This window comes from Camelus dromedarius, chromosome 25 (genome assembly GCF_036321535.1).
Source record: "Camelus dromedarius isolate mCamDro1 chromosome 25, mCamDro1.pat, whole genome shotgun sequence".
Classification (NCBI taxonomy): Eukaryota; Metazoa; Chordata; class Mammalia; order Artiodactyla; family Camelidae; genus Camelus; species Camelus dromedarius.
The window spans coordinates 20,028,436-20,055,933 of NC_087460.1; the positions used below are offsets into that span (position 1 = coordinate 20,028,436).

General features: G+C 41.7%; 1 protein-coding gene across 7 annotated transcripts; it reads left to right on the top strand.

The window, feature by feature from the left end:
* The first annotated feature begins 263 nt into the window (after positions 1–263).
* On the top strand, positions 264–27,498 carry RESF1 (retroelement silencing factor 1). Of its 7 annotated transcripts, XM_064479172.1 has the most exons (8): positions 264–365; positions 1,629–1,720; positions 2,654–2,736; positions 9,728–9,776; positions 13,124–13,189; positions 17,796–22,824; positions 24,093–24,176; positions 26,763–27,498. In XM_064479172.1, exons 6-8 carry the CDS (start codon positions 17,853–17,855, stop codon positions 26,927–26,929), a joined length of 5,223 nt encoding a protein of 1,740 aa, XP_064335242.1. In that variant the 5' UTR covers positions 264–365; positions 1,629–1,720; positions 2,654–2,736; positions 9,728–9,776; positions 13,124–13,189; positions 17,796–17,852; the 3' UTR covers positions 26,930–27,498. The 7 variants fall into 7 exon arrangements, with proteins under 7 accessions (XP_064335242.1, XP_031299691.1, XP_031299694.1 ...); XM_031443831.2 differs by lacking the exon at positions 2,654–2,736; XM_031443834.2 differs by lacking the exon at positions 2,654–2,736 and having other exon boundaries at positions 13,127–13,189.

Below are 27,498 nucleotides of genomic sequence, written 5' to 3' on the forward strand. Positions count from 1 at the left end.
CTTAGACTTACTGAGTCAGCAATTTCGCAGGGGGTGCTGTTCAGTCCCTCTTTAAGAAGAGATTCTGACGCACGTTAAAGACCGTTTTCTCCGTCAGACACGCGAACCTGCCTTGCGAATTCGGTGGATGAGTGGAGGGCGGGGCCGGCCCCGGACGCTGGTCATCCGAGCGGCACTAGGACCCGGGGGCCGGGACCGCGGCCCGCGTCGGCCTGACGCGCTCCCGGGGCGGGGCCCAGCTGTTCCGGGAGCGGGGCCTCCTGCGCGGCCCGCCCCTGAGGGCGGACCCGAGCTGACTTAAAACTCCGGGGCCGCGGGGCTGGCGCGTCCTCCCCGCTCGTCGAGGCTGGGCTGTACGCCCGTCGGTAAGTGAGAGACCAGTTCGCGGCCGCCGCTCGCGGGTCTTCTCGGGTCCGCGGCGGGGCGGGGGGCGCCGGGAGCCCGGGTGCCCGCGGGCGGGGCGGGCCGGGCCGGGCCGAGCGCTTTTGTTCCGCGGCGGCGACCGAGCGGCGGCCGCGGGCGCGGGGGGCTCGGGCCTCGGGCCGCCGCCCAGAGCCCGCCCTGCCCGCCCTGCGGCGTGGGGCCGCCTAGCCCCGCCGGGAGGGCGGCGCCTCGCCGGGCGTCCTCTGCCGCTCGCCCTGCTCCTTGCGGTAGAGACAGCGGAGACGTGTTTTGCTAAACTCCAAGGCGGTTGGTTGGGCTGGCGAGTGTCAGACTAGCCTGTGTTTTTAATTGCTTCCTGTCACTGGCATGGAAAGAAAAAAAATCTTTGTTTTGCGTTTGTTTCTCAAGTGTCCCCTTCCTCTCCGCCCCTATTATGCTGAACCTCCCGGAGGAGGGTTGCTCCCCTTGCATCTCCAGGTGGCCCGCCGACACGCTTGTGTCGGAGACGCTTTCTGATGCTCAGCAATAGTTAGTTCCTGGAGGCATTTTTAAGTGCACGATTGCCTACCGGTTTTAGGTGTTCCCGAGGGACGCGAATTCTCTAAGCAGATGTCCTTAGGGTCCTGAGTTCAGCTGCAAGCTTTCGGGGAATCGTTTCAGTGAAAACATTTAATTTGTAATACTTTCAGTGCCTGTACCGTCAAAATAAAGAGAACAGCAGGTGATGAGAATGAGCTTGGTTGGGTGCATTTTAGTAGGTAGGTCGGCAGAGCTTGTTTGGGGATTTTTCTGACGATTATGTTAGCTGTGAATCATGTATAAGTTTTATTCAGCGTTAACGTGCATGAATTCCTTAAGGTTTTACTGACTTTTTTTTTTTCCCTGTAAACAATCGGATTCTATTTTACTGATCCAGTAAAGAAAATTGGTAAGTTAAGCTGCTGTTAGGTTAACAGTGGGCCAGGAGAAGCGCACATGAATTCTCACTTAAAAAGTGAATGAATGGTATTTTAAGGCAGACGCAGTTTGTTTCTTTGCGGTCTTAATAAGAATTCAGTAAACTTAGTGTGCTTTTGGTGCAACCTTAAGGAACACAGATTTGTTCCTTATGTTGTCACATCAAGTAATCAGATTAATATGTATTCTAATTATGACTTTAATGTGAATTTCATATAAATAAAAATATAATTATACATTTTACATTAAATTACTGTTACTTATAAAATGTTTATTGCTGTCGGTAGGACCAAAGATGTAAACACTGTATGGAGCGGACCTGAGGTGTTCGGAGGGAAATGGGGATATATACAGTAATGAAAGAAAAACATATTTAAAGGTAAGTGTGTCATCTCGAAGTAGTCTAGTCTAATTTATCTGTTATGGAATAAAATTATTAATTTGAATTAGTATTGGTTGAATATTAAACTATAGGACAATGGATTTGGTGACAAAGCTTTAGGAAAAACAGTATAGTTGGCATATCATGGAGAAATCAGTTTATCTTTGCAAGATAAGGAATAGGAGTTTATGGTGAGGTGACTGGTCTTAAGTAACTGAGGAAGAGGTCCACTTAAAATTGTTCTCTACATGGTCTGCTTGTTTATTTTTTAAGTTTATGATTTCTGGCACATGGGGGAAAGGCAGCACAGAGCACAAGTCTGGAAGAGCCAGTCCATAAAATATCAGCCTTTAAAGCCAGAGTGATTCTTTCCAGGGCTTCTGGCCTGTAATCACCAAGTAATGTTAGGAGACCTTCAACAGTGATTAAGGCCATAGTCCCTGCAATCTGACTGCTGAGCGGCAGATCTTGGCTCTCACTTGCCATCTGTGCAACCTTGGGAAAGTCATTTAACTTCTCTGCCTCAGTTTCACCTGTGAAATGGGGTAACAGTAGTACCTACTTCAGAGGATTATTGTGATAAGTTAATGAGCCTCATAGATATACTTGGAAGAGCTCCTGGTATATGGTAAGTGCTCAGTAAACTTTAGCTTTTGTCATGTTAGAGGAAATACATTCTATGGCCTACGTAAATTAACACTATGTCTTATAGAAGATTCAGTTTGCTCCTTTAAGCTCTAAATCATCAACTATGTGTGGACTAGACCCTCCACTGTAGATCATGTTGTAGCTTCTGTTTTTTTGTAAGGAAGTATAAGACACAACTCTAGTTTTTGCCTGCAGGCAAATTTGAACCTATGTCTCTATGAAATTTTTCAGCCAGGGCAGATTTTTCCAAAAGCCTTATTTTCCATATTCTGTGATATACAGGAATCTCTTCCCATTTGGATTATCAGTGTCTTGGAAGGAAGGCAAGTGTTTAAGGAGTTGATCCAATTTGATGTTTAAAAAAGGTATTTATAAAGATAAATTCCATGAAAAAATTTTTTTCAATCAGGTCTTCACCAACCCCCTCCTCCCCCCACGAAGGCATTCTTTGTTTGGAATAAACTTGGAAAACATTCAATTTAAGATAACGAGACAACAATTTACCAACCCTGTCTCTGTAAAGCAAGTTAAATTTTACTTTGTAATAAGCCTTGTAAAGAAGTGATGCTTTCAATGGAATTGTAGCCATTATCTTGTAATAACTTTTAATGGCGTGTAATCTGTAAAAGTACCAAAGCACAGTGTCGTTCACCTGAAGTGGATATTGTAGATCAACAAATACTTCAATTTTTAAAAATGGGGGGAAGAGGTAGCTCAGTGGTAGAGTGCCTGCCTAGCGAGTACAGTGTCCTGGGTTCAATCCCCAGCACCTCCACTTAAAAAATAAGTAAATAAATAAACCTAGTTACCTCTTTCCCTAAAAAAAAAAAAAAAAAAGAAAATATATTTCCCATCCTTAAAAAAAGAAGTGATGCTTTGTTGGGAGGCAGCTATGTAGTGTCTCTCCTTAATTCCTAAGGGTGCTTGTGAATTGAAGGGCAGTGTTACAGGCTGGCCCGTTGAGGTACATGTCTCCAGTGAGACATTTGCTCATAGTTTTAATGAGTGCAAAGATTTAATGACAATCACTAAGATTCTCTTGAGATGTATTAAATTACAAGACTTCATTTTTAAATAAAATATTAACTTGTGGTTGAAATTGCAGAGTATGTTATAAGAAATTATATTGTCCATTGTTTTAAGAGACAGAAATTATAAGCAAATTACTATTTTTTTAAGCCCCCAAAGAGAATTCATTGGGTCACATAACTTAAAAGTTCATATAGCTTGACCTTCAGGTTTGGCTGCATCCAGCATCTGAATCTGAAAGAAAGTGTTAAAAACTTGAGCCACTCTTTGAGCTCTGCGGTCTTCAGCATTGACTTCATTCTCAGGCTACCTCCCTTCACTGGGTGGCACTAGCATCCAGGTATACAGCCAGTCAGCTTCCTTTTGTCTGGTTGCCCCCCCAGAAGTCTGTAATCAGATTCATTGATGCCCTTTGCATCACGTGCCCCAGTGTGTGCTAACAACAGGGAAATGTTTTGTTAAACTACAGTTTAGAGATGTAATTCATGTATCACTTTTATATAATTCACTTTTTCCATTTACAGCGTACAGTGGTTTTTGCAAATGTTCAGAGTATACAAACCATTACCACAGTCAGTGTGGAACATTTTCTGGCCCCTAAAAAGAATCTCCATCCTCATTAACAGTTGCTCTCCATTCTCCCCCAAACCACCCATCTGCAGGCAACCATTCATCTAGTTTCTATCTCTGGATTTGTGTATTCTGAATATTACTTGTAATATCATAATGTGTGGTCTTTCGTGACTCCTCTCACCTGGCATGATGTTTTCAAGGTTCATCTTGAAGCGCGTATGAACTTTATTCCTTTTTATCGCCAAGTGCTAATTCCTTTGTATGGATTGGCCACATTTTGTTTATCCTTTCACCAGTTAACAGACACTTTTTGTGGCTACTCTGAATAATGCTGTCATGAGCGTTCATTCATGTACAAGCGTTTGCATGGACATACATTTTCGGTTCTCTTAGGTATACCTAGTGAAGTTGCTGTCGTGTCATGTGATAACCATGTTTGACCTTTTCAGAAACTGCCAGGCTGTTTTTGATGAACCATAGACATTCTCGACAGCAATGCATAGGAGTTAGTTTGTCCACATACTTACTTAACACTCATCTTTTTGATGAGCTATCATGGTGAGCATTAAGTGGTATCCTGTGATTTTTCTTAAATTGCATTCATTTGGTGATTAATGATGTTGAGCATCTTTTTGTGTACATCTTGGCTGTTGGTATATCTTTGGGGAAAGTGTCTATTCAAAACCATGTTGACTTTAAACTCGAGTTGTCTTTGTAAAAATTATCAAGGTCTAAGAGTTCTTAAAATATTCTGGATTCTGGTTTCTCTCTAGTGATCATATATGTGAGGGTTTATTTTTGGATTCTATTCCATTGATCAGTGTTTATCCTAAGCCAGTCCCACGTGGTCTTGTTTACTGTAGTTTTGTAAGTTTTGAAATTGAAAGTGTGAGTCCTCCAACTTCATACTCTTTTTCAAAGTGAATTTTAGTGTCAGATTCTCAATTTCTGTGAAGGAGACATCTGGACTTTGGTAAGGGTTATACTGAATCTGTAGATCAATTTGGGGAGTATTGCCACCTTGAGAGAATTAAATCTTCCAGTCCGTGAATGTGGGATGTTTTTCCATTTATTTAGGTCTGTAATTTCTTTTGGCAATGTTTTATAATGTTCAGAGTGCAAGTTTTTCCCTTTTGATAAATGTATCCCCAAGTGTTCCATTCTTTTTGCTGTTACTGTCAGCAGAATTGTTTTCTTTTCTAGATTGTTACTATATACTTTTGGGTTTCGTGTATTGAGCTTTTATTAGGCAACCTAACCAATCTAGTTCTATTAGTTTTTTAGTGGATTCCTTGAAATTTTCTGTATACAAAATGTTATCTGCAAGTAGAGATAGATTTACTTATCCATTTCCAATCTGGTTGCCTTATTCCTTTTTTCTGTTTGCCAGCTGCCATGGCTAGAACCTCCAGTACAGCGTTGAATAGACAGGGGCAGATACCCTTGTCTGGTTTCTGATCTGGCAGAGGAAGAATGTCCAGTCTTTAAGGCTATGGGTTTTTTTTGTAGATACCTTTTGTCAATTGGAGGAAATTCCCCTCAATTTCTAGTTTTAGTAATTTTATCTGAAAGAGTGCTGGATTTTAGGATGCATTTAATTTCACTCATATTAGATGCTTTTTCTACATCTGCTTGCAATGATCATGTGGTTTGTGTCCTTTATTCTACTGATGTGTTATATGGCATTGATTCAGTATAAACAGTCTTGCATTTCTGGGATAAGTCCCACTTGGTCATGGCATATAATTATTTTTATATGCTGTTGTGTTTCATTTGCTAGTATCTTGTTGAGGATATTTGCATCTGTATTCATAGCAGGTTGGTCAGTAGTTTTATTATGATTTTTTTTCTTTCTTTCTGATTTTGGTATTAAGGTAACATTGGCCGCAAAGTTGATTTGGGAAGTATTCCCTCCTCTTTTATGTTTTGGAAGGTTTTATAGAATGGGTTTTACATCCTTAAATTTTTGGTATGGATCACCAGAAAGCCATCTGGACCTAGCCATTTCTTTTGGGGTTGTTTTTGGTTACTAATTCAGTTTCTTTATAGGTTTCTTTAGATTCCATATGGCTTGAGTTGGTTTTGGTCAATTTGGGGATTCTGCACCCAATTCCAGTGGATATAAAGGGGGGGTTCCCCCCACATCACCGACAGGCAGTTGTCTGGGGACACTAGTTGGGTGTTTGCAGTTCAGCTGAATTCTGACACTACCTGGAAATGGTATCAGATTCCACACACTGAGGGCTCAGCCCCACAAGTCGCCTTACCCCGCACCTCAGACACACAGGCCCACATGGTCACCTGCGCTTCTGACTGGTTACGGATTGGAGGTTCCCAGGACCCCAGGCCCAGGTTGTTACCTGTACTTCTGATTGACTGATTAGAGGTTTCCAAGACCCCCCTCTTCAATTAATTTGCTAGAGTGGCTCACAGAACTCAGGAACGTTTTACTTACTGGTTTATTGCAAAGGACGTTAAAGAGTATTGTTACACAGTATTCAACCGAATAAAAAACTGAAAATCTAATTGGCTTTATTCAGCATTTCATGAATCGGGGCAGCATCGCCTCTAGTAAATAGGAACTCCTGAGGAGCTGCACAAAATGGAAGGCTTTTATAGGAGCAGGGGCAGGACAAGGAGGTTATTAGCAAGAGAAAAGAAAGTATTGTTTCAGGCAAGGTTACCTCACTAGTGCTGACCAGGAAATTCCAGAAATTTAATTCCTGGGAGATGTTGAAACTGTAGTTAAGTCATGGTTTGCTGTCCTGGGGGCAAGTGGTTCCAACCTGGGGCCTGTTGTTTCCTTTTTCTTTTTTTTAACAATAGGAATTAGCACCCAGATGGACCAGATGTGTAGGGTGATGAGGTATGTGGGAGAGGGTGTGGGAGCATCTGTGTCATTCTCCAGATCCTGTGCTCAGCAGCCCTGAAGCCCCCTGACCTTGTCCTTTTTGGGGTTTTATGGAGACCTCTTTACAGTCAAGAGTCATGGAATCAGCGGCCACTGGTGCCTGAGTGGACCTCCAGCTTCTCTGCCCTCCCTGGAGCTGTGGGGGGGGGGGAGGGGAGGGGAGGGGAACCCTCTAATTGTCTGGTTGGTCCTCCTGGCACCTAGCCCCCATCCTTAGGTTCTGTCTAGAAGTCACCTCACTGATGCAACAAAAGACACCTTTATCACTCACTACTTGACAATCTGAGGGTTTTAGGAGCTCTGGTGCCAGAAATGAGCATGAAGACCAAATAATACATTTCTTATTATAAGTTACACTGTCACAGGTGTTTGTCCTTTTCATCCAAATGGTCGAGTATATTAGCATACAGTTAATAGTATCTCATTTTTAAAATTTTTTAAATTTATTTTACTTACTTCTTGAAGGGGGAGGTAATTAGGTTTACTTGAGGTACTGGGGATTGAACCCAGGACCTGTGCACACTAAGCATGTGCTCTGCCACTGAGCTGTATCCTCCCCCCTGGTATCACATTTTTTTAATATAAGGTTGGTAATAATGCCCTTATTCCTAGATTGTAGTCATTTTGAGCCTTTTTTCTTGATAAGTCTAGCTAAAAGCTTATCAATTCTGTTGATCTTTTCAAAGACCCATCTTGTGGTTTTGTTCATTTTCTCTATTTTTGTATTCTCGTGGCTAAAGTTTGGCAGCAGAGGATACAGTATGGAAAGAGGAAAAAGGTGATGCATAGGCAAAGTCCACAGAAGTCAGTGCGGGCTTCCAGGTCCTGCTCCCGGAGAGCCGCTTCATGCTTCCTCTGCAGCTGGACGCGGCAGGCTCACGTGGTCTCTGGAGGCGTTGATATACACAGTAACAAATTCTTGAAGATCCCAAAGAACGTTTGTTTATGTAGGTTATATCGGTATTTCCTTCATTAGAAACCAAAGCTGAGACACTTGTAAAAAATCATTTCATTGAAAAGTAACAAAAAGTTCTTACATATTAATGTAAATGTTGTCCAAAACAGTAGAAAACCATAGTAAAAAGAGTGGTATTGTTTTGTGTTTTTGCAAAGCTCTTTAGTATCTTTCTTAGTAGGAAATAGTTGGATTCTCCTATCTGCTTCTGCATGTAATGTTTTGCTACTTGTTATTTTAGTTAGAAGTTGTTGAAGGGTGTTTCTTGGATGACAGAAATTCATTTCTGGTAGGTCACTGCTGCATTATGCCCCTAAACATTCACTGCCACAGTTCCTACCCGCTTTTACGTTTTCCTTCTACGTGCTCATGTCATTGGGCAAAGTGTCGTGGCTTGGGTGGCTTAGAGCCTGGGGCTGGTCAGTGTACAGCAGTGGTTGCCATTCTTTCTCATCCTGCAAAACTTGAATGGCTCCCCTGTGGTTGTTAGGGAAGGAAGACAGCGCTGATCATGGGGGTAGGGGGCGCACAGAGACCATTCAGCTAGTTCACCCCGGATGCTTGCCACCATCTGCACCAGAAGATGCTGCTGGCCGATGGAAGATCTGAATCGAAGGACAGTTGAGGGAACAGCTGCTGACTTTGGGAGTGGATGTCCTTGGAGCTGTGTCCTTGGGCTGAGGCCTGAATACTTCATCCCATTAGTCATGATTCCTCATGGTTTCCTGATTAAGGGAAAGCAGAACCCTCTTGGATGTGTTTTCTAGACTATAGTTACGGCTCTGAATTTAACTGCCTGCTGGATCTGTCATGCTTTACCTAAACTTGCTGACAAGAAGGGAGATTCTGTCCTATGCCTCTTCTGGTACCTGAAGTCTTGAATCATTCCTCAACCTTCAGTTTTATAAAATCTGAATCTGAACCCCATGACAGTTAAAAATGCCGCTGTTGAGGTTCTTGGAATCCTGTCAGCAGAACCTGGGGCTACCGCAGTAAGCACTGTAGTGTGCCTGTAACGACGGGGGTGATTAGCAGGGAGTAACAGGTTTTACAGGTTTTCTTCAGCGGCATTGCAGCCTGCTTTAGGGGAACCGTTCAGTTCTATTCAAGGAGTCTCTCTACCTCAAGAGGCATAGAATTGGCTCACTCCTATTGTGGTAAGTGGTACTTCTCTCCTTATGCAGTTTGTGTCTCCACAGAACGTTGCAGCTCATGTAGCTGATACTTGCCTAGCAAACATTAATCACGTGCACTTGGAGGCAGTTGGCAGGGATTTCGAGGTACTGGAGACCACTGCCCCTCTAAAGGGTCGGGTTTCCCTGAGGCGCTGAAATGAGTTCCTAGACAAAACACCAAAGTAGGGTAACTGCCTGCTGCCTGTGTGCTCTGTGGTCTCTCATTCCAACTTTAGGGAATACTACAACGAGAAAAGGTGGTCTGAAACTTGTCTGACCTCTGCTGTGAAGACACAGCAAACTAAGTGTAAACTTTCGAGCCCCAACGATGGTCCCGTTGCCGCTCTGAACTTCCTGCTGCCCAGTCGTGATGGGTGTATATGTGGTTGCCAGCACCCCGAGGTGTACCTGGATTAACCAGTCAGAAGGGGTAGAGCAATTCATTCCCACTTCCCCGCTCTCCCAGGGAGAACGCCACGTGGCTCTGAGAGCTGTGAACCTCGATGGCATGTGGGACATAATGGAGAGCCTGGCTCTGGCCTGGTCACTGTTACCCAGTGTTACCTAAGAGGAAGTGTAATCATTAGGGTATCTGACTGCGGTGGCCTGTGCTTCTGAGTCAGCTTTGGAGCTGGATACATGAAAGACTGGGGGGCAGAGATGTGGGTGAACAGCTTCTCCATGGGACTCTGATGACCTTTCTCTTCTTACAGGGCCTTCATCTCACTCTGACCCACACCTTGGCAGGGCGCCCCTACAAAGGTTGGTAAGCAGCCTCCTGAGAAATGCCACGAGGTGGCTTCTCCTCCGCCTCCCCGGTTGCAGGTGCACACAGACTTGCCAGCCTCCCCTCCCCTGGGGCGTGGCTGCAGGCTGTGAAGGGACCGCAGCTGAGGTTCTCAGCTGCCTAGGACTGCTGGGCTGCGCTCACTGTTGTGACCCTTGAATGTGATCATGTGTTTCAAGCATTCAGCACAGTTCTGGACGTAAAGTCAATTCTCAAATGTTAGCTGTTACTATAAAATTTAGGATAATCTATTCTTGAAAACCTAAATTAAGGGCTGATAAGCCTAATTTCTCCTATGACTTAAGGCCACAAAAAGCCAGAGCTGGCACAGATTGAGTAAATCTCGATACTTCTGGGATTCCTCAGAAGTGGGTTTTAGACTTAAGTGTCGGTATCTGTGGTTTTGTTGATCCATTGCAAGTCAGTTTTTCAGTGAAAAATACTGGCTTTCCTCAATTTGACTACATCAGTGGACTCTCCAGATAAACACATTGGAAGTGGAACTGAAACCATAATGGAAAGTTCCGATTTAAAATACCAGAATGGGTATATGTGTTTTTTTTCCAGATATGTGACGAGTTATATGCTTTTTTTAAGAAGGTCCTATACTTTTGAGGTACTGAAGTGCTTATAGGTGACATCGTGCTGTTGATGGTTGACACCGATGTGAAGGGGAGGGGTGGAGACGTCTTCCCAGCTACAGGTTTAAATAGGGACTTCTCTTTAACTTGGTGTTTAACAATTAGAGATAATGTTTGTTCATTGGACCAACGTTTATCAAAGGCTGCAAGACAGTTGTCTGGATGTGCATCTTCTGGGTGCCCTGAGACAGTCTTTTTTATGCTTGTCATCTTGGCTTTTAATAGAATCATCTTACACTACAACAGTGTTTCAGTTTCTTTGATAAATTAATGGTCACTCTTGTATATAAAATAATTCTTGATGTGGCTCAAGTTTTTTCTTCCGTGTTCTGTTTCTTACTATTTCATTGAACCTAAAGCAAGCCTGGGCAAACCAATATATTATAAGTCCATTTTCATAGTTTCTGTTGCTGGTTGTGTGTGCTTGTGCATTTGTGTGTAAGATAATGACTATGATTATTCCTCAAAGGTATGATTTTTTAGGTCATTTTTTGCTTTGTAATTTTCTGTAATAAGGCTGGCTTACAAATAAAGGAAGCTGCTGGGTTGATGATTTTTCAGTTAAACCACGTTCTTTGCATTGTATGAATATAGAATATTTTAAAGTGAAAAAAATATCACAAATCTTTTTCTTAACGCTGGTGAGGTCTTCATGAAAATTTTATGTGAAAATCCACATAGATTGTTAAATTTGTGGTCTACTGCAGCCACTCACTTCCCTTTTTTTTCCCCGCATCAGAAATTCGTCTTGATTTTGCAGGTCACAACTTGACATTCCCAACTTCCTCTGCCACGGATTTCAGTGACTTGCTGTCTTTCCACTTTTCTCACAGGAAGTAATAGTAATAATAAGATTTAAATCATGAAACTGTCAAACCTAAAAACAGACTTTGTTTTCAGGATGTAGGGTTGTTTTTTTTTTTTTTAATTAAAAATTTTGAAAGACTTCTGTGATGACACGCAGCAAGCCTCCATGGATTCTGTCTTTGGAACAGGAGGGTGTGAATGGTGACTCTGAATCCCCCAGGTGGGCCATAGCACTTTATGAGAGTCGACACATCAGGGGTGCTTGTCTCGTGGCGAGGGCCACGAGGGCCACCACCGCTTCTCGGCATCAACATACTAGTATTGCCTGTTCTCCAAACCGTAACAGCCAGATGGGTGGGTTAGTAGAGCTAAACTTTGTGCCAGCTGTGTCAGGATCATTATTTAGGGTTTGCTGATTTACCTGTAGCTATTCATGGCAGGGAGGTTCTTTGGAGAATTCCCCACAGCAGAATATAAGCATCCAGTGCTTTTTGGCTTGCTGGCACCTGTGCCCATCTCTGGGCTGCTTGCTGACCCTTTCGCCACTTGACAAGAGTACATGGACTCTTGGATCCAATCCAAAGGAACTGCCAGAGAGGAGAGAGCCTTAAAAACAAGGAAACCAGTGGACAGTTATGCACTAACTGCAACCTGAGCTCCTGTAGTTTTGTTTTCCTTTTTACCTCCACTGGAAATGAATGTGGGTGTGTATAATGTGTTTAAAACTCCTATTTCCTTGTTGATGTTTTTTCCTGCCAATTCTGTTCATTATTGAAAGTGGAGAATTGAAGTCTTCGACTCTTGGTGAATTGCCTATTTCACTTGTCTGTTTCGCTTCTTGAATTTAACGCTCTGTTAAGTGCATATATGTTTATAATTGTTTTATCTTGGTGGGCCAACCCTTTTGTGGTTATAAAATGTATAGTCACTCTGCCTTTCTTGTGGCTGCTATTTGCATAGTATCTTTTTCTGTCCTTTTATTTTCAGTCTGTTTTTATCTTTGATCGAAGGTATGCCTATTGGAGACAGCATATAGTTAGCTAACGTTTTTAAAAAAATACAACCCGACATTCCATCATTTGGATTGTTTAACGCACTCACTTTTCATGTTGCTGATATAGAGAGACATGTGCTGTTTGTACTATTTATCTTCTGTCTCATGTCTTTTTGTTTCTCACTCTTTTGCATTAAATGAATATTTTCTAATGTGGCATTTTTGCTTTTAATATTTTTTCACTATGTATTTTTAAGTCATTTTATGGAAGCACAAGTTACTTTTAAAAATTGTTTTTATTTCTACCTTTAAAGGTGTTCAGCATTTAAAATAGGATTTGTTGTATTTGTGATTTTTAACCAAGTTAAAAGATTCTCACTGGTGTGGGGTGTGGAGAGCTAAAGACTGGGGCCCAGGGAGGTTATGTGTTGTGTTTCTCTGAGTGCCAGCAGTCCTGGAGGATGTGCAGTGGTGTGCCTGCATACGTGTAATTGACTTAGCCCAGTGGAGACAGGTTGATACTTAGGAATAAAGGGAAGGGGAGTAGGATTTTAAACGCAGAGATTTGATAGGAGGAGTGTCAGCTTTGGCGCTGCAAATGGAGGTTACATCTACAAGACTTTTTATAGATTTGGTGGTCGTAGGATGACAGTGTATTTCTTTCCCCTCTGAGATATAAGCAGCTGAGTAGGGGGACCATGTGTGGGTTAGAGTGGCTGGGGACCAGGGAAGAGAGATGAGGTCTCAGAGAATAGAAGAATAAAATTAACATAAATATAATTTTCAATAAAATGAGGTAGAATTGTTGGGTACTTGAGTTTGATATATGTGTTAATAAATTAAACTCAGTTCATTGGCTTGTGTGATTTTATTCCCCCAGAAGACATTCATCATTCCTGTGCAGAGAAGGAAATTCTGAAATTCAGCCATAGTTGGAGTTTGTCAGGTAAGTGCCGTGACTGTCGCAGGTGAGGGGTGATAAGAGGGCAGGGTGGAGGTCCTTCATTCAAGGTCAGTCATTTATTTTGTTCCAGTCACTGTCCAGGGGTTGAAAGTCAGAAATGAGTAAAACGGATCCCTGCCATCGGGGAACCTGCATCCTAGTGGGAAGATGCTCCGTAGGCAAGTGAGCACACAGTGTCCTTTCCCAGGCTGACAAGATGGGTTAGATTCAAGTATCTAATGTTCCTTCTACCCAGGATTCCACCAAAATTTCAGAAAAGGTGTTTCAAAAAGAAAAAAAAAGAAAAAGGACATGTAATAGGACAGAAACAAAAAATACGGAGAAGATAAGAGATACTGGAAGCTGGAATTTGGGGGCAAAGGAGTTTATCTTTCCAAGAAAAACTTAAATGATAGACTATGGAAACCCTGCCTGTGGTAATCTCCATTACAGTATTTCTTCAGAAAAATCTAAGAATATATTGTATACAAAAGTAGAGACTCTGCAGTCAGGAAAAACTTCAGAAAACTTTTAACTTCCTCCATTTAATTTAGGTAGTTCAAGGTTGGTTTTCTAGGCTTCAGTTTTCTTTGCCAGCACAGGAGAACAGGGGGAAGAAAAACCCTCATAATTATTCCTAAAGAGCGTATCTCCTTCCTACCTATGGGCTCTGTGTGAGGCTGCCAGGCCTGCCCTAGGGAAATAACCACAGCAATTTCTTCCATTTCTAGAGTCTGGAAGTCTAAGATCAAGGTGTTTGGTTTCTCCTGAGATCTGTACTTGCAGACAGCTACCTTCTCCATGTCAGTTCACGTGGTCTTTCCTGTGTGCACACTGGTGTCTTATAGGGACACTAATTCTATTGGATCAAGGCCCCATCCTGATGACCTCATTCAACCTTAATTGCCTCCCTAAAGGCCCTCTGTCCAAATACAGTCACACTGGAGGTTAGGGCTTCAATGTGAATTTTGCGGGGGACAGAGAATTCAGTCTGTGTAACAGCTACTCATGCCCAAACTCATGTAAGAATTAGGGGGAATTACTGGAAATTTATCATTAACTCTTGCAGTACTGCTGTTTACTTTGTATTATACTTCTGTCTGATCAGTTGTCTTATTAAGGAGCTTTCCTGGGAGAAGGGACATAAGGAATATACAGGTCTTTTCCTTGGGACCTGTTTTTTAACTGAAATGGGTGCACTGTCAGGCTGGACCAGCCACGGGTGATCTGGCTCCCTGACAGATGAAAGCTCAGAGAGGGTGGTTTCTTTACTACTTTGATTAAATGGCAGGTCAGGACATAGAGTTCATCAATGACTTTGACTTTCACATAAGTGAGAAGAATCGAGCAGAGAAACAGACAGCAAGGATGCAGAATGAAAGTTAAACCCCTTGGAACCAAAGTGCTTGTAATGAACCAAGTCCTTGCATCCATAGTAGGAAAGTCCAGTTGGTCCAGGAGACCAGCCTCCAGGAGGCACTCAGGCAGGTGTGGATTACTGCTGGGTCGCAAGCAATGAGGTGAAGATGGTCCACTTGGGCAGAGCCTGATGGCCGATGCCTTAGCAAGTGGATCCTCAAAGAGATGGGAATTACAGCAAGACTTGTCTCAAACTGACAGTCCCAGCTCACCTATATTTATAGCCCCTGGAACACATTATCTCCAAGACCAGATGTTCGGTTTGGGAGGGGGAGAGTTTCCAGCACCAACTGTGTCACCTCAGGTCAACTTGGCAGAAGATCCCCAAAATGTCTGTATTTGGAGAGAGAGATCTTCAGTGCCAGCTTTCTCCCTTTAGACGTCATCTCAGGTCAGCTTGGTAGGAGAGCCCCACAGTGTCTGCCTTTGCCTGCCAGCACGCACGGGTCCGTCCTGGCCAAGGTACAGCAATGGCTAAAAGTGAAACCTCCTAAGTCATGGAGTCAGTTTCCTGTCAAGGCGTTGTTCCATGCTTGACACCAGACCTCAAAGGCTCCTTCCTGTTGTATTATTTATGAGCAAATACGTAAGTAAACGTGTGTATATATGTATGTATCTAAAAGCCACAAGAACCGCATCAAGACATCACACACATGGTAACACATGCCTTCAATCTTAGTTGACTGCACTATGACCCATAACTTAATAGATCTAAAGGATCTACAGATTTTGTATTTTCTGCATAACCTCTATGAATAGTCAGATTTGTATTTTCCTTCCCAGTTCTTACACTTTCTAGGATCTCCAGTGCAACCGTGAATAGAGGGGGATGGTAGTGGCATCTTTGTTTTATTCTTACTATTAGTCTGAATTTTTGAAGTTACCATTTATCAGAATTAAGGAAATTTTCTTTCTACGCTAGGCTTAATACCAAACCAAGAGTAGAAACTAAAATTCCTTTTAATGAATTTTAATTGAATTTAATCAAAAATTCTTATCTCTTGAAATGATCATACAACTAAAGAAATTATTATAATGTAATTTGAGTAATTTTCAAATGACAAACCTTATATTCCTGAAATAAACTCAGTTTTATCATGATGTTATCCTTTCCATTTATCACCCCATTGGGTTTACTCATTTTATTTAGGACTTTTTTGCATTTGTTTCCGAAAGAGATTGGCTTCTTGAATGTCCTTCTTTACAGTTTTTGTTATGAGAACTTCAGTACATAAACTGAAGTACCCCCTTTTTTATCCTTAAAGAGGTTATGTTGGGTTATTCCGTAAATGGTACAACACTCCAGTAAACCCATATGGGCCTGGTGTTTTCTCTGTGAAAAGATATTTAATTACTGGTGTAATTTCTTTAAAGAGAAGTAGTATTTTTACTATGTTAGCATTGGTTGAGTGTGTTTCTCAAGGAATTTCTCCATTCCACCTAAATTTTAAATGTATTCAAATAGTTACTCAAAGTAATACACATTATCATTTTAGTGTCTGTAGGGTTTAGTGATAGCCTCTTTTCCCAATATTGTGTGTGTGTGTGTTTGTGATCAGTGTTGTCAGAGGCTTACTGATTTTCATTCTTTACCAACTTGTGACATATTGAATCTCTGTATTTTTGTTCATTACTGTATTTCACTCCTTCACTTCTTTTCCTTGGATTAACTTGTTATTCTTAACTTGGATTAATGCAGACATTGTTTCCCAGTCATCTTTTTTTTAAATAAGTCTATTTAATGCTATAAATGAGCCTCAAGTCTTATGTGAACATTTGGATAGAAGCCTGTTACAGAGAAAAGCCAGAAGGAAGTGGCCCATTTTTAAAGTGCTTTAAAGAAAAGAATTGTCACCCCCAAATTCTGTATGTAGTAAATATCTATCCTGGCTTGTCCCCGAGTCCCCCCTCGCCCCCCACAATGCATATGTTGCTGCTCTAACCTCCAGTGTGACTGTGTTTGGAGGTGGAGCCTTTAGGGAGCTAATTATGGTTAAACAAAGCTGTGAGGGAAGGGCCCTGATCCAGTAGGACAGGTATTATGATCAGAGGAAGAGACAGCAGAGATCACTGCATTTTATTTATCTGGCAATTTTCTAGTTACTTTTTTCCTATGATTTCTATATTAATTCCACTGTGAATTAATCTGAGTTATTTTAATCCTTCAAAAACAAGGTTTGCTTATGGCCTAGCCATATGGTCAGTGCTGGTAAGAATTCCAGGTATACTTGGAAAGAATGTGTATTTTGCACTTGTTAGGTGTACTGTTAATATGTGTAGGTCAAATTTGTTTAATTTTGTTATTTTAATCTGTCTTTCTCCTGTCGTATGTTATGGTTATATTATTATTGTCCATTTGTAGATATGTACTGTTGGTGAGAGTGTAAGTTATTTCAGTCTTTTTGGAAAGCAGTTTGTCACTGCTCATGAAAATCATTGTAATGTCCTTTGACACACTGGTTTCACTTGCAGGAATTTCCAGAAACATTTAGCACACCTATAAAAGCATAAATACAAGAAAGTGCAGTGTAGGATAGTTTTGAGAACCAAATACCCATCACTAGAGGACTGGTTAAATGGTGATATGCCTATAAAGTGGAATGGTATGCAGACAGTGAGATAGGTGTTTGTGCACCGAAATGATAAGATATCCTCAGTAAGGAAATTATGCAAACTGTGGGCAGCATGTTTGGTAAGATTCCATTTGTCTTAAAAAATGAGGTTTTACTTATCTGTTAGTGTTTTTCACACACACAAGTTTTCTGAAAGAAGAGGTAACAATAGATGCCTCTAGAGAGTTAGACATTGGGGATGGTCAGTAGTAAGAACTTTTTAGTATATGTTTGATTTTTTTTTGAACAGTGAACATGGGTTACTCAGAGTAAAAAAGCTAGTTAAATAAATGAAGCAGTAAGTAATTGCCACTTAAAAGTGCAACAAACAAAATACTACCTGTAATGTGAGAATGAATTCCTTAAACACCCCAGAAATTGTATTTACATTTGCCATATTTATTGCATCTTTCTTTGCTGTTCTTCTTACCCAAATTAAAGATGAGGCTTTGTCTACTCTGAGGCTTCAGAAATTTTGATAGACATGTTCAGCATTGGTGGTAAGGTGAACTGATTCTCTTTGAAATTCTATCCAGGCAAAACAGCTTTTTAATAAAAGATTATTTTATTTCCTGCAGATTTCTGACATTCAAAATAACTGGCTTTTAAGACTCTGATACTGCATCAAATCGACGATGAACTGGAATGCAAAACCAGAGAGTGTCGCCTTACCACCACAGTATCCTAAAAAACAGGCATCTTTTTTGGAGCAGGCTTTAGTTAACACACTTAGCATGACGTCTCAAAGTTCTTTAAACCATCCTGGAAGTAACCAAGAAGGATGCCCATTTCTCAGTAATTCAAATCCAGTTTCACAGCCACTGCTCAACATCAGAAATTATAAATCTCAACAAATGCCTATTTCTGATATGCATGGTGGGACAATTGTGACCTCACAGACGTCCGTGGAGAGAATAATACATGCCAATGTTAAAGGACCCAAACAACGAAGTCATGATTTGCACATGCCTTCAGGAGTTACACAGGATGTGTGGCTGAACTCGCCGATGAGGAATTCTATGCTTTCTCATACAGGGGCAACTGTATCTCATCAAACTGGTTTCGGAACGAACATGCCCAATGTACATGCACTACAGAATCAATTTATAACATCAGATACCTATTCTATGCAAATACATATGATCCCTTCTAATTCTGGAAGAGTTCCTGTAACTTATCAAGGAAACCCAAGACTTAACCCACCTTTACCAGAGCAGCAGGTTGACTGGTCACAGCAGTGTGCGTCCAGTGGACTGCCTTACCCAGATTACAGGCCACTTCCAAAGCAATACAGCTATTCACCACGAAGCTTTTTGCAAGATCCTCCTTTTCAGGAACAAAACCCTATGTCATCTGTATCACTACAAGTTAAAAAAAGTCACCCTCCAAATCCTGCACTGACTTTACAGTCAAAGCAGACTGCAACCGTACCGTCCTACCAATACGCAGTTACTCAAACTGACAAAAGGCCACCCCCCCCTCCTTACGACTGTCGGTATGCAAGCCGTCCTCTGCAGAGGACTCAGCACGTTGTTAAAGTCCCTTCTATGGAAGTTCCTCACAGTCAAGACGTGCACTTACCTGAAATGAGGAAAGAATTTTTTAAAGGTTTTCAACAGCAATGGCAAAACGTTAACGAAAGTTTCAGCATGATGGGAAATCCCTGTAACTTGAGAGGAAATAGCAACGTCAGTCAGCCTTTTGATGAACCTGTCAGATCGTCTGTGGATGGTGTTCAGGCTCTTGCTCAAAGTAATCAAGAGGAAAGAATGGATTCCCGAAATCTGACTTCAAATCAAGTACTTGACACAAGTGCCACAAAAGAAAAGTTAGTGAGGGATATTAAAACATTGGTAGAAATAAAAAAGAAGTTTTCAGACCTTGCAAGGAAAATTAAAATTAATAAAAATCTTTTGATGGCAGCAGGCTGTATTAAAACAACGAATACCCCTTACGGTGAATCGGCTCAAAATTCTGAGTTGTCTCTGAAACAAACTGTCAAAATCCAGCCTGGGCCACAGGTAACCCTGGTCACTCCACAGACTGCAGAGAATAAACCACCAACAGTAATGGGATCTGCAGAAGAAACAAATAGAATACATAGTACATTGAATTCCACCCTTCAGGACAGAAATTTTAACCAAGTCAGTTCTGTTTTACTAAATTCTGCCTGTTCGGAAAAATTGCCAATACCAGAAGGGTTACATGATTTGAAAGTTGTGAGTTCTTTAAAGACATCAGCTGTTGAGATTACCCAGGCAACACTAAATAACACCCAATTTTCATCAGGAAATTTTGTCAACGTTGCACAAAATGGGCCAACAAATTCTGAAACAGCTTCTCTTCCTCAGTCTACGTCCTTTGAGGAATATGCTTCAAAATATCCAAATAAAAATAGGCTAATTCTCAGTTTACTCGCACCTGGAGATAAAACTCTGAAGACATTATTAAAAGATACTAATGAAACTATTCAAGATTCAAAGCTGCATAGTTTTGAAATAAATCCAAATGCCCAAAACACTGGTGACCAACTGAATTTGAAAACCATGGAAACTCCAAGTACATGTAATATAAATGCCAAGATTTCAGACAGTTCTTCTTGCTTTCAGCTTAAATCCTTAAATGAACTGTCTTCTAAAAGTGACCAACACTTTTCAACGGAATTGCTAGCAACATGTCTTTCTTTGTGGAAAAAGCAACCTTCAGAACTTACAGAAGGAAAACCATGTAATGAGTCAAAAGCAAACAGAACTGCAGTTGGACTTTCAAAGCCTGTGGAAACCTGCGAGAAGAGTCCACTTCCAGCTGTTGGAAATTGTCAGAATAAGATTGTAAACAGCTCACAAGAAACAATTCTGTCGATGGTGGCACAGAATTATGAGTCTTCAGGTGCAACGACTACAAAGGGAATTGCTGTAGTGTCGCCCTTAATTCTTTCAGATGTCAAAACACTGTCTGTCAGAGGTGCAACTCCTGAAGTCTTACCTGAAGCAGTGTATCCAGTTATTGAAGAAGGCAGTGTCTGTAGCTTACAGAATAAATTGGTAGAAGATACTGCTTCGAAGATTACTGTTAATGAGCCAGTAACAAGTACTACAAGCAGCAAGGTTTTCCCACTGATTCAGAAGGAAAAGCATGAGCCAATGAATGCTAATTCAGAAGGCACACCTCATGCCAGTCAAGGGAAGCAGAACAGATCAGAGCCAGCTACCCAGTATCCTGTGAGGGATCAGCAAGCTTCGTGTATATCAAAGGACAGCGACGCTGTGAGCAGCGATGTATTACAGATTGGCGATATTTGTTCTCTTGTTGAAGGCGATACCTCTTACAATTCCCAAATAGCAAAGATATTCAATTTGTCCCCTTTAAACAAAGTTGAGCCACAGAAGCCCTCTCTGCCCAACCCCCAAGGGACAAATAGTAGCCAACAAAATGAACAGTTGGATAACATCACTGAAAATAAAGACTTTGGTTTTCAGGATATTGTGCCGTGCACAGATGTGTCACGTAAAATAACTGACCAGTCACAGTCACTGCAACCTTCAGAATCGTCATCTTTGAAGTACGTTGAAGCAAAGAGTGGCATTCTGGAGGAAAGCAGTTTGGAGCATGTCACTAAAAATGAAGGCATGGCTGACGATACGTGTTCATCGGCTGCTGTTCAGCAGGACAGTTGCCCTCAGGAAGGTGATGTGTCCTCCACTTACACGGACCAGGATCCTACAAGAAACGAGATTCTCAGTGACAAGACACCCATCTTATACCTGCACGATCAGCTGTCAGAACTTTTGAAAGAGTTTCCCTACGGTATTGAACCTGTGAACTTGCATGAAGGTTCTGTTGTCCAGCAAACGACAGACCAGATCTCAAAAGCTCAAGCTTGTGACAAAACCGGTTGTAACTCCAAAGACTCCACAGACCAAATCCAAATTACGATATTGAACTTGGAGCAAATGAAAGAATTATTTCCTGAGCAGGACGACCAACTGACAGAACCTCAGGAAGAAAAGCCTGTCCCAAAAGACAGGAAGCAGTGTGACCCACAAGCACGTACAGTTGAAGAAAGTTGCGAGTCTGTAGCAGTGGATTCAGAAAAAGATGATGTGCGTTGTTGTGCACTGGGGTGGCTCTCTATGGTTTATGAAGGAGTTCCTCAGTGCCAGTGTAGTTCTAGTGAGAACTCAGCCTCCAAGGAAGAAGGGAAACGGCCGTGTTCTCCCTTGGAGACCAGCAGTTACAAACAAGGACAGAGAACTGATAGATGTGACCCTGTTGCATTTAATAAGCCTCCGAGTAATAATCCAGAGACTCCTGTGAATTTACCAGTTGAGAAAAAGCATGTTCCTGAAACAGAGCAAGGCAAGAATGTAGAAGATAAATCCAAAGCAAAACCTAACAGCTCCCTAAGGACAGAACAAGAGTTGTCTGGTCCACTTCTATCCAAAGCTGATAAGAAACTAGATTCCTCCTTGCAGAGTCACAAAAGAAAAAAAAGACTGCAATTTCATGAGATAACTTTTCACTCCACGAGCAAAATTACAAAATTTTCTCAAGAGGGCCTGCAGAGGAAGCTCATGGCCCAAAGCCTACGCCCATTAAAGCCAAAGATGGGTTTTTTGACAAGTAAAAATAAAGATCTGCATATGAAAAATGGCTCCCTGGTGCCATCAGTGTCCCCAGAAAAGAGAAAATTGAAAGCAGGTGGCTCCAAACAAAAAGTTTTGGAAAAAAGGAAGTTGGATGAAGGGAGCATACTTGACTCGGAGATGAAAAGGAAGAAGAACGATAAGCCCGAGCGGGGTAAACACGTGGGAGGCGGTTCCTTTAAATTCCGTTCTCTTTTCTCCACCCCCAGTGAAAGAGCCAGGATTAAAGAAAAGACGGCCCCGAACGTTACGTCCCCAGGCTCCAAGGATAGCTCATCGAAAATTCATAGAGTCCTGGCCCCGAAGGAGTATTTATCAAGGCAGACGCTTATAGAAGCAGGGCCTAGCGGCAAAGCGTTAAAGAAAAGTTACGCAAAAAGCGCAACGTGTGACTCCCAGCACGTGAGGCCCGGTAAGCTTTCTGTGCGAGTTGGAAGTTGTGAGAAGTCAAACAGCAGCCTTCAGACCGCCAAAGAATCGTTTAATATCTGTACCAGCCGTGGCAAAACCCTCAAAATCCATCATTCCAAGGAGTCTAAAACATACATTTCAAGGAATAGTAAAGGAACGGTTGGTGGAAAACAGGCTGATAAAATGTGGATTGATAAAACCAAATTAGACAAGAATTTAAACAATGCAAATAGTGACGTTGAATTCAGCCAGATGTCCTCCCAGGCAAAGGATCAAAGGAAACTATATCTGAACAGAGTTGCATTTAAATGCACTGAACGTGAGCGCATTTGTCTCACAAAATTAGATAATTCACCCAGGAAGCTTAATAAAGAGAAGAGACCAGAAGGTAAACCTAAGAGCCTTGTACCTGTGAAAGATGCCGCGGAGAAACTGAGCATGCTGGAGTTTAAGTTATGTCCAGAAGGACTGTTCAGTAAGAATACAAACCCCGTTGAAGACCAAAAGGATCTGCAGCCTTGTCCTAGGAAGGAGCAAGCCCCTGTGCAAGGTCCAGTTTAATTTTTTTTGATGGTGTCTGCAACGTAACACATTTTCATTGTAGGTCCTGCAAGCGGGGGAGCACCTCTCCTGCCATCTGAGTAGCTAGGACCAACTTGAATGCGCTTTGCTTTTCTTAGTATTCGGTTTTCTCAGTAAGTTGATGGTTCGTTGGGCAGTGTTTGTTTTAAGTTTATTTCTCCCTTACTGTAAATGATACCAGAGTCATACTAGTGATAAGAGGGGTATCAAATTGTAAAGTCTGCCAAGTACAGAGATTTCCTTTTGTGCCAAGAGGTGAAAAACATTCTTCTAAGTTAGAAAAGCATTACATATACGTTGTTTCAAGTCTTGCTTTTGTCCGTTCTTTGGGCTTGCAATTTCAAAGCCTTCTGAATTTGAAATTTTGGTCTGAATAGTAGGAAATACGTAAGGATTGTTTTTATATGTATGGAAGTGGTCCAGCTCACTGTCATTTTTGAAGCAGGTGATGACTGTGTTGTCACTAAAGTGGTGATGTCTAGTCCACTCACGAAATACACGGTGGGAACACGGTCGAAGCTGTACCATTCCGTGTTACCACACCCAGAAGGGCAGTCATGACTTTTGGTTAGCCGGATGATAGAATTCTCAGTGTAGTGCAGGGTGGGAGGAGAGAGTAGAGAACTAATTATTTCTGGTAGTAAGGACACATTTAGGGTTTGTGGATATCATATATAAAACATTGTTGAGAAACCCAGACTGGGAAACTAAAGGATTTGAGTGGAAATCTCACTTTCTCCTGTGCTGTTCAGATAGTGTGTGTCGGGGTGCTTAGAGTTACAAGGTAAATAAGGCACATTTTCTTGGAAGGTGGTGGTGGGATAGATGATTAAATAGGAGTATATGGTTCATTTTGTAAGGTATTGGTGATGACACTTGGTTCTTATAACTGGATCCTCCCTGAGGCGCTGGGTGTGATGGAAACGTTGGAAGTGGGTGGACCAACATGAGGCACGTTCTCTATCTCGTGTGCCCTTAAACACCTTGGGGCGAGTTGGTGTTCAGCCTGTCTGGGAGAAACATAATTGAATGGTGAAGATAAGCTTTTAAATTGTGAGATACTCAGGCACTTCATATGGGAGAAAGCATTTTTCCAGGCCCTCTCTAGAAAGAGTTATCTGTGAATGTATCTAATGTCTTCTAAAATCTATTTTAGGCTTACATGATTTTCTTTCATTATAGTACTAAAAGAGGTGATTAGCAGTATCTAGAGGTCTGAAATGAATATTTAAATAGTTTCAGGAATAAAAAGTACAAAAGAAGACTGGTTAAAATGTGTGACTGAGGAGAAAAGGATGCCAGAAGCCAACCAAGAAATAGGTAAAATCATCTACGTTTTGATTTTATTTGTTGGGTACTCTGTCGTATATAAGCTGAATGCTGATTAAGAAACTTTTGTGAGATTTGATTTTTATCCATATTCTTTTAAGAAATTACTTGGTGTGTATGTGTGAGTGGTAGGAAGACATTCTGTTTTTTTCTGTCATGCTGTGGAGAGGGAAGCAGTGATGTTTCCTTTTAGCAAGAAAAGTAATTCTCATCACAATACTTTTCCTGTGTTGACTGTGGACAGTATATACTTGGTTTTGCAGCTCAGAAGTTCCATCCCGAATACTCAGTTCTGACACTGTAGTGAGAAAATGGCTGTAGAGGAATGAATGAATGAGTGTGGGCTATGTTCAAATTAAACTTTACCAGTACTTGAAAGAGGCTGGATGTGGACTACAGGTCATACCCCTAGATGAGATGATAGGTAAGTTAATTCAATTCTCAAAACCAGGTGGACAAAGATGTTTCTGTTTATCAGTGAGAGGTTAGATCATTTGACTGGAGTTACATAGTCAGTGGCTGAACGGGGACTTGAATCCAGTCTTTCATTTTGATCATGAAAGTCTGATGCTCCTAATTGTTTATTTACTTATTTATTTGTTGGCTGGGGAGGGATTTGGCCTGAGGGCCAACCAAAGCCTCCAGCATCTGATTTAATTAGTGGAATGAATATATTTTGGATTTACGGTTTTGCATTGAGAATTAGAAGCTAGGGTTCAAGAGTTTTGTTTTAATTTTGGTTAATTGAATACACAAAGACGAGTTTATATGGAGTCTCTTAGAAACAGAAAGAAGCAGAACTTCACCGTGAGCAACAATAAAGCACATTTTTAAACAAGAAGTGTGAAAAAGGATGAGGGAGAAGAGCTTAAAACAAATGTACTTAAGCAGGCGTGTAGAATTGAGTCTTGTAGCCTGAAGATGCATGTGGGGAAAAAACTCAGCTGAATCACAATCAAGAAAGAAGAAATGCGCTATTGATTAGAACAGGAAGACGACCAAAAGATGGGGAAATGAATTAGAGCAGAAAACGCTTCTAAAATGGAACACAGGAAGTCAAAAATGAGAAAGGTGGAAATGGGTGTGGAGGATTGGGGCAAAATGGTCCTTGGAGGTGGGAGAGAGACATAAGCATTACCTCAGAGATAAATTATGAGGCATTACTGGGGTGTGAATCAGAAAATATTCAGAAGACAGACGTCCGCGCAGATTGACGGGAGGCTCAGGGAGACGCGTGAGCTAAACGACGGACATAAAGGCGGCTGCAAACAGGATGAAGAAATAGAGAGTCCAGGTGGGACGTCAGAATTCAGGATCACAGTGAAAAAGGCACCATCCAGGGCCCAGACACAGTGAGAGCGGCACCAGGGAGAGAGACCAGCCAAGAAACAAGGCACGGAGCTCCGTCAGAAGTCAGGAGTCTGAGGTTTGCAAATGTTAGCCACTATACATAAGAACAGATTTTAAAGCAATTTCTTCTGTGTAGCACAGGGAACTATATCCAGTATCTTGTAATAACCTTTAATGAAAAAGAATATGAAAACAAATCTGTGTATGCATGACCGGGACATGGTGCTGTGCACCAGAAACTGACACACTGTAACTGACTGCACTTTAATTAAGAACAAACAAAAAACAAACTAAGGAGACTCAGGGAAAGCGTGAAAGACAAAACATCCCAGACGGAGAGGCTGGAGACAGAACCAGCATGGAGTGAGACAGAGACAGATGTCGCAAGCTCCCAACCAGCTGTGAGAAACGCATTTCAGATAAGTAGGCCCTGCGTTTGGCAGAGGTTGGAGTGTGGGCGGAGCAAGTTGTGGAACTGTGGGCCAGGGCGAGGGAGGAGAGGAAGGAACAGAAGCCCCTGAGAAGCAGCTCAGAGCCCGACCCCAGGCGTCAGCATTACTGGCGCGGGAAGGAGAGCTAACGCGGACACAGAAGACATTGAAACAGAATTAAGAGGACAGAGTACTTGGCCCACCCAGGCAGGAAGAGGTAAAACAAGACTTACCCAGAAAGGAGTGGCTCGAGCAGAAATGGAAAGTGGGAATTTGTTACTGGAACAGCTTCTGAAATCAAGAGGCACATCCAGGAATGCACAGAAAGAGGAAAGTTGGCCGGGTCCCTGAGAACGAAGGGATAGTGAGGCTAACGGCAGCACCGCAGTGGCCTAAAGCAGGAAGGGACGGCTGTTTCCGAGCCTAATGCATAGCAAGGCCAGAGGACTTGCAGACAGCCCTTTGCACTCACTCTTTGGAACTGGCTTTTTATATTGCTCGTTCAGATGGCTGTTAGGAAAGTCACCTTTATAATGTGCAATGATAAGAGGTTTATTGGGCAAGGATAAAGGAGGGGCACAAGCAGCCCTGGGCAGGGAAGACAGGGCCGCAGAGGAGAGGCAAGATGTCCTGTGTGCGTCATTCATAATTCTATAGGTAGAGAGCCATAGCTTGTCACACTGAGCGCTTGGCCCTAGTTTATCCAAGACGAAAACACATTTTTCCTCTCAATTTAGACTGCTTGTATACTGGTCACCAACTCTAAGAATAATGGATAAAATTTTTGTTTCCTCAGATGATAATGTTTTGGCTCATTCAAGACTCGCCAAGGGAAGCTTCAGTGCGGATGGATTTGAGACACTACAAAACCCAGTAAAAGACTCAAAAGCAATGTTTCAGACCTACAAAAAGATGTACATGGAGAAGCGAAGCAGGAGTCTTGGTAGCAGCCCGTTAGAGTAATTCTGAGACTCAGTTCTTCTGATGGTTCCATAATTGCCACCAGAAAATCTGTCACTTTAAGTTCAGAATGTTTTTCTGGAAATACAATTGCCATGATAAAATTTCTCAGAGATTTTGGTTACCACTTAGGTTATGCATATCATTGAAATCACTTAGTTGGCTTGAGAACCTTATTTGTGAGTAGCAGACGTAAGAAATAGACGGTGTTTGTCAAGGAAGCCATAAGGGATGGAATTTTGACGTTCTTAAACCAAGTTTACCATTATCTTGAAAGGCATTTTTATCTTATTTTGAAATGCTAACTAAAGGAGACCTGTTCCTCAGTTAGGGACTTGTTTATTTCAGCTGGGACTGTAAATATATTTTTGTTTCTAAAACATGTTAGCAAAACTTATTTTTCAAAAATGCTGTGAATGTTGTCAAAGTATATTCTTAAGTACTTTGTACCAAATTGTAAACTTTTTGTCAGAGGTCTTGTTTTATACTTGTTAAACTGAACACAACTTTTGCATAATGTTTAAACATTACATTTCATACTTGAAATAAACATTTATTTTTTAAAAAATATA

Excerpts from the sequence above, each read along its gene's own strand:
- RESF1 (XM_064479172.1), top strand. The coding sequence starts at position 17,853 with ATGAACTGGAATGCAAAACCAGAGAGTGTCGCCTTACCACCACAGTAT. Across the intron at positions 22,825-24,092 it reads GGAGCAAGCCCCTGTGCAAG|TTTCAGGAATAAAAAGTACA; the intron begins GTCCAGTTTAAT and ends ATATTTAAATAG. Across the intron at positions 24,177-26,762 it reads AGAAGCCAACCAAGAAATAG|ATGATAATGTTTTGGCTCAT; the intron begins GTAAAATCATCT and ends TTGTTTCCTCAG.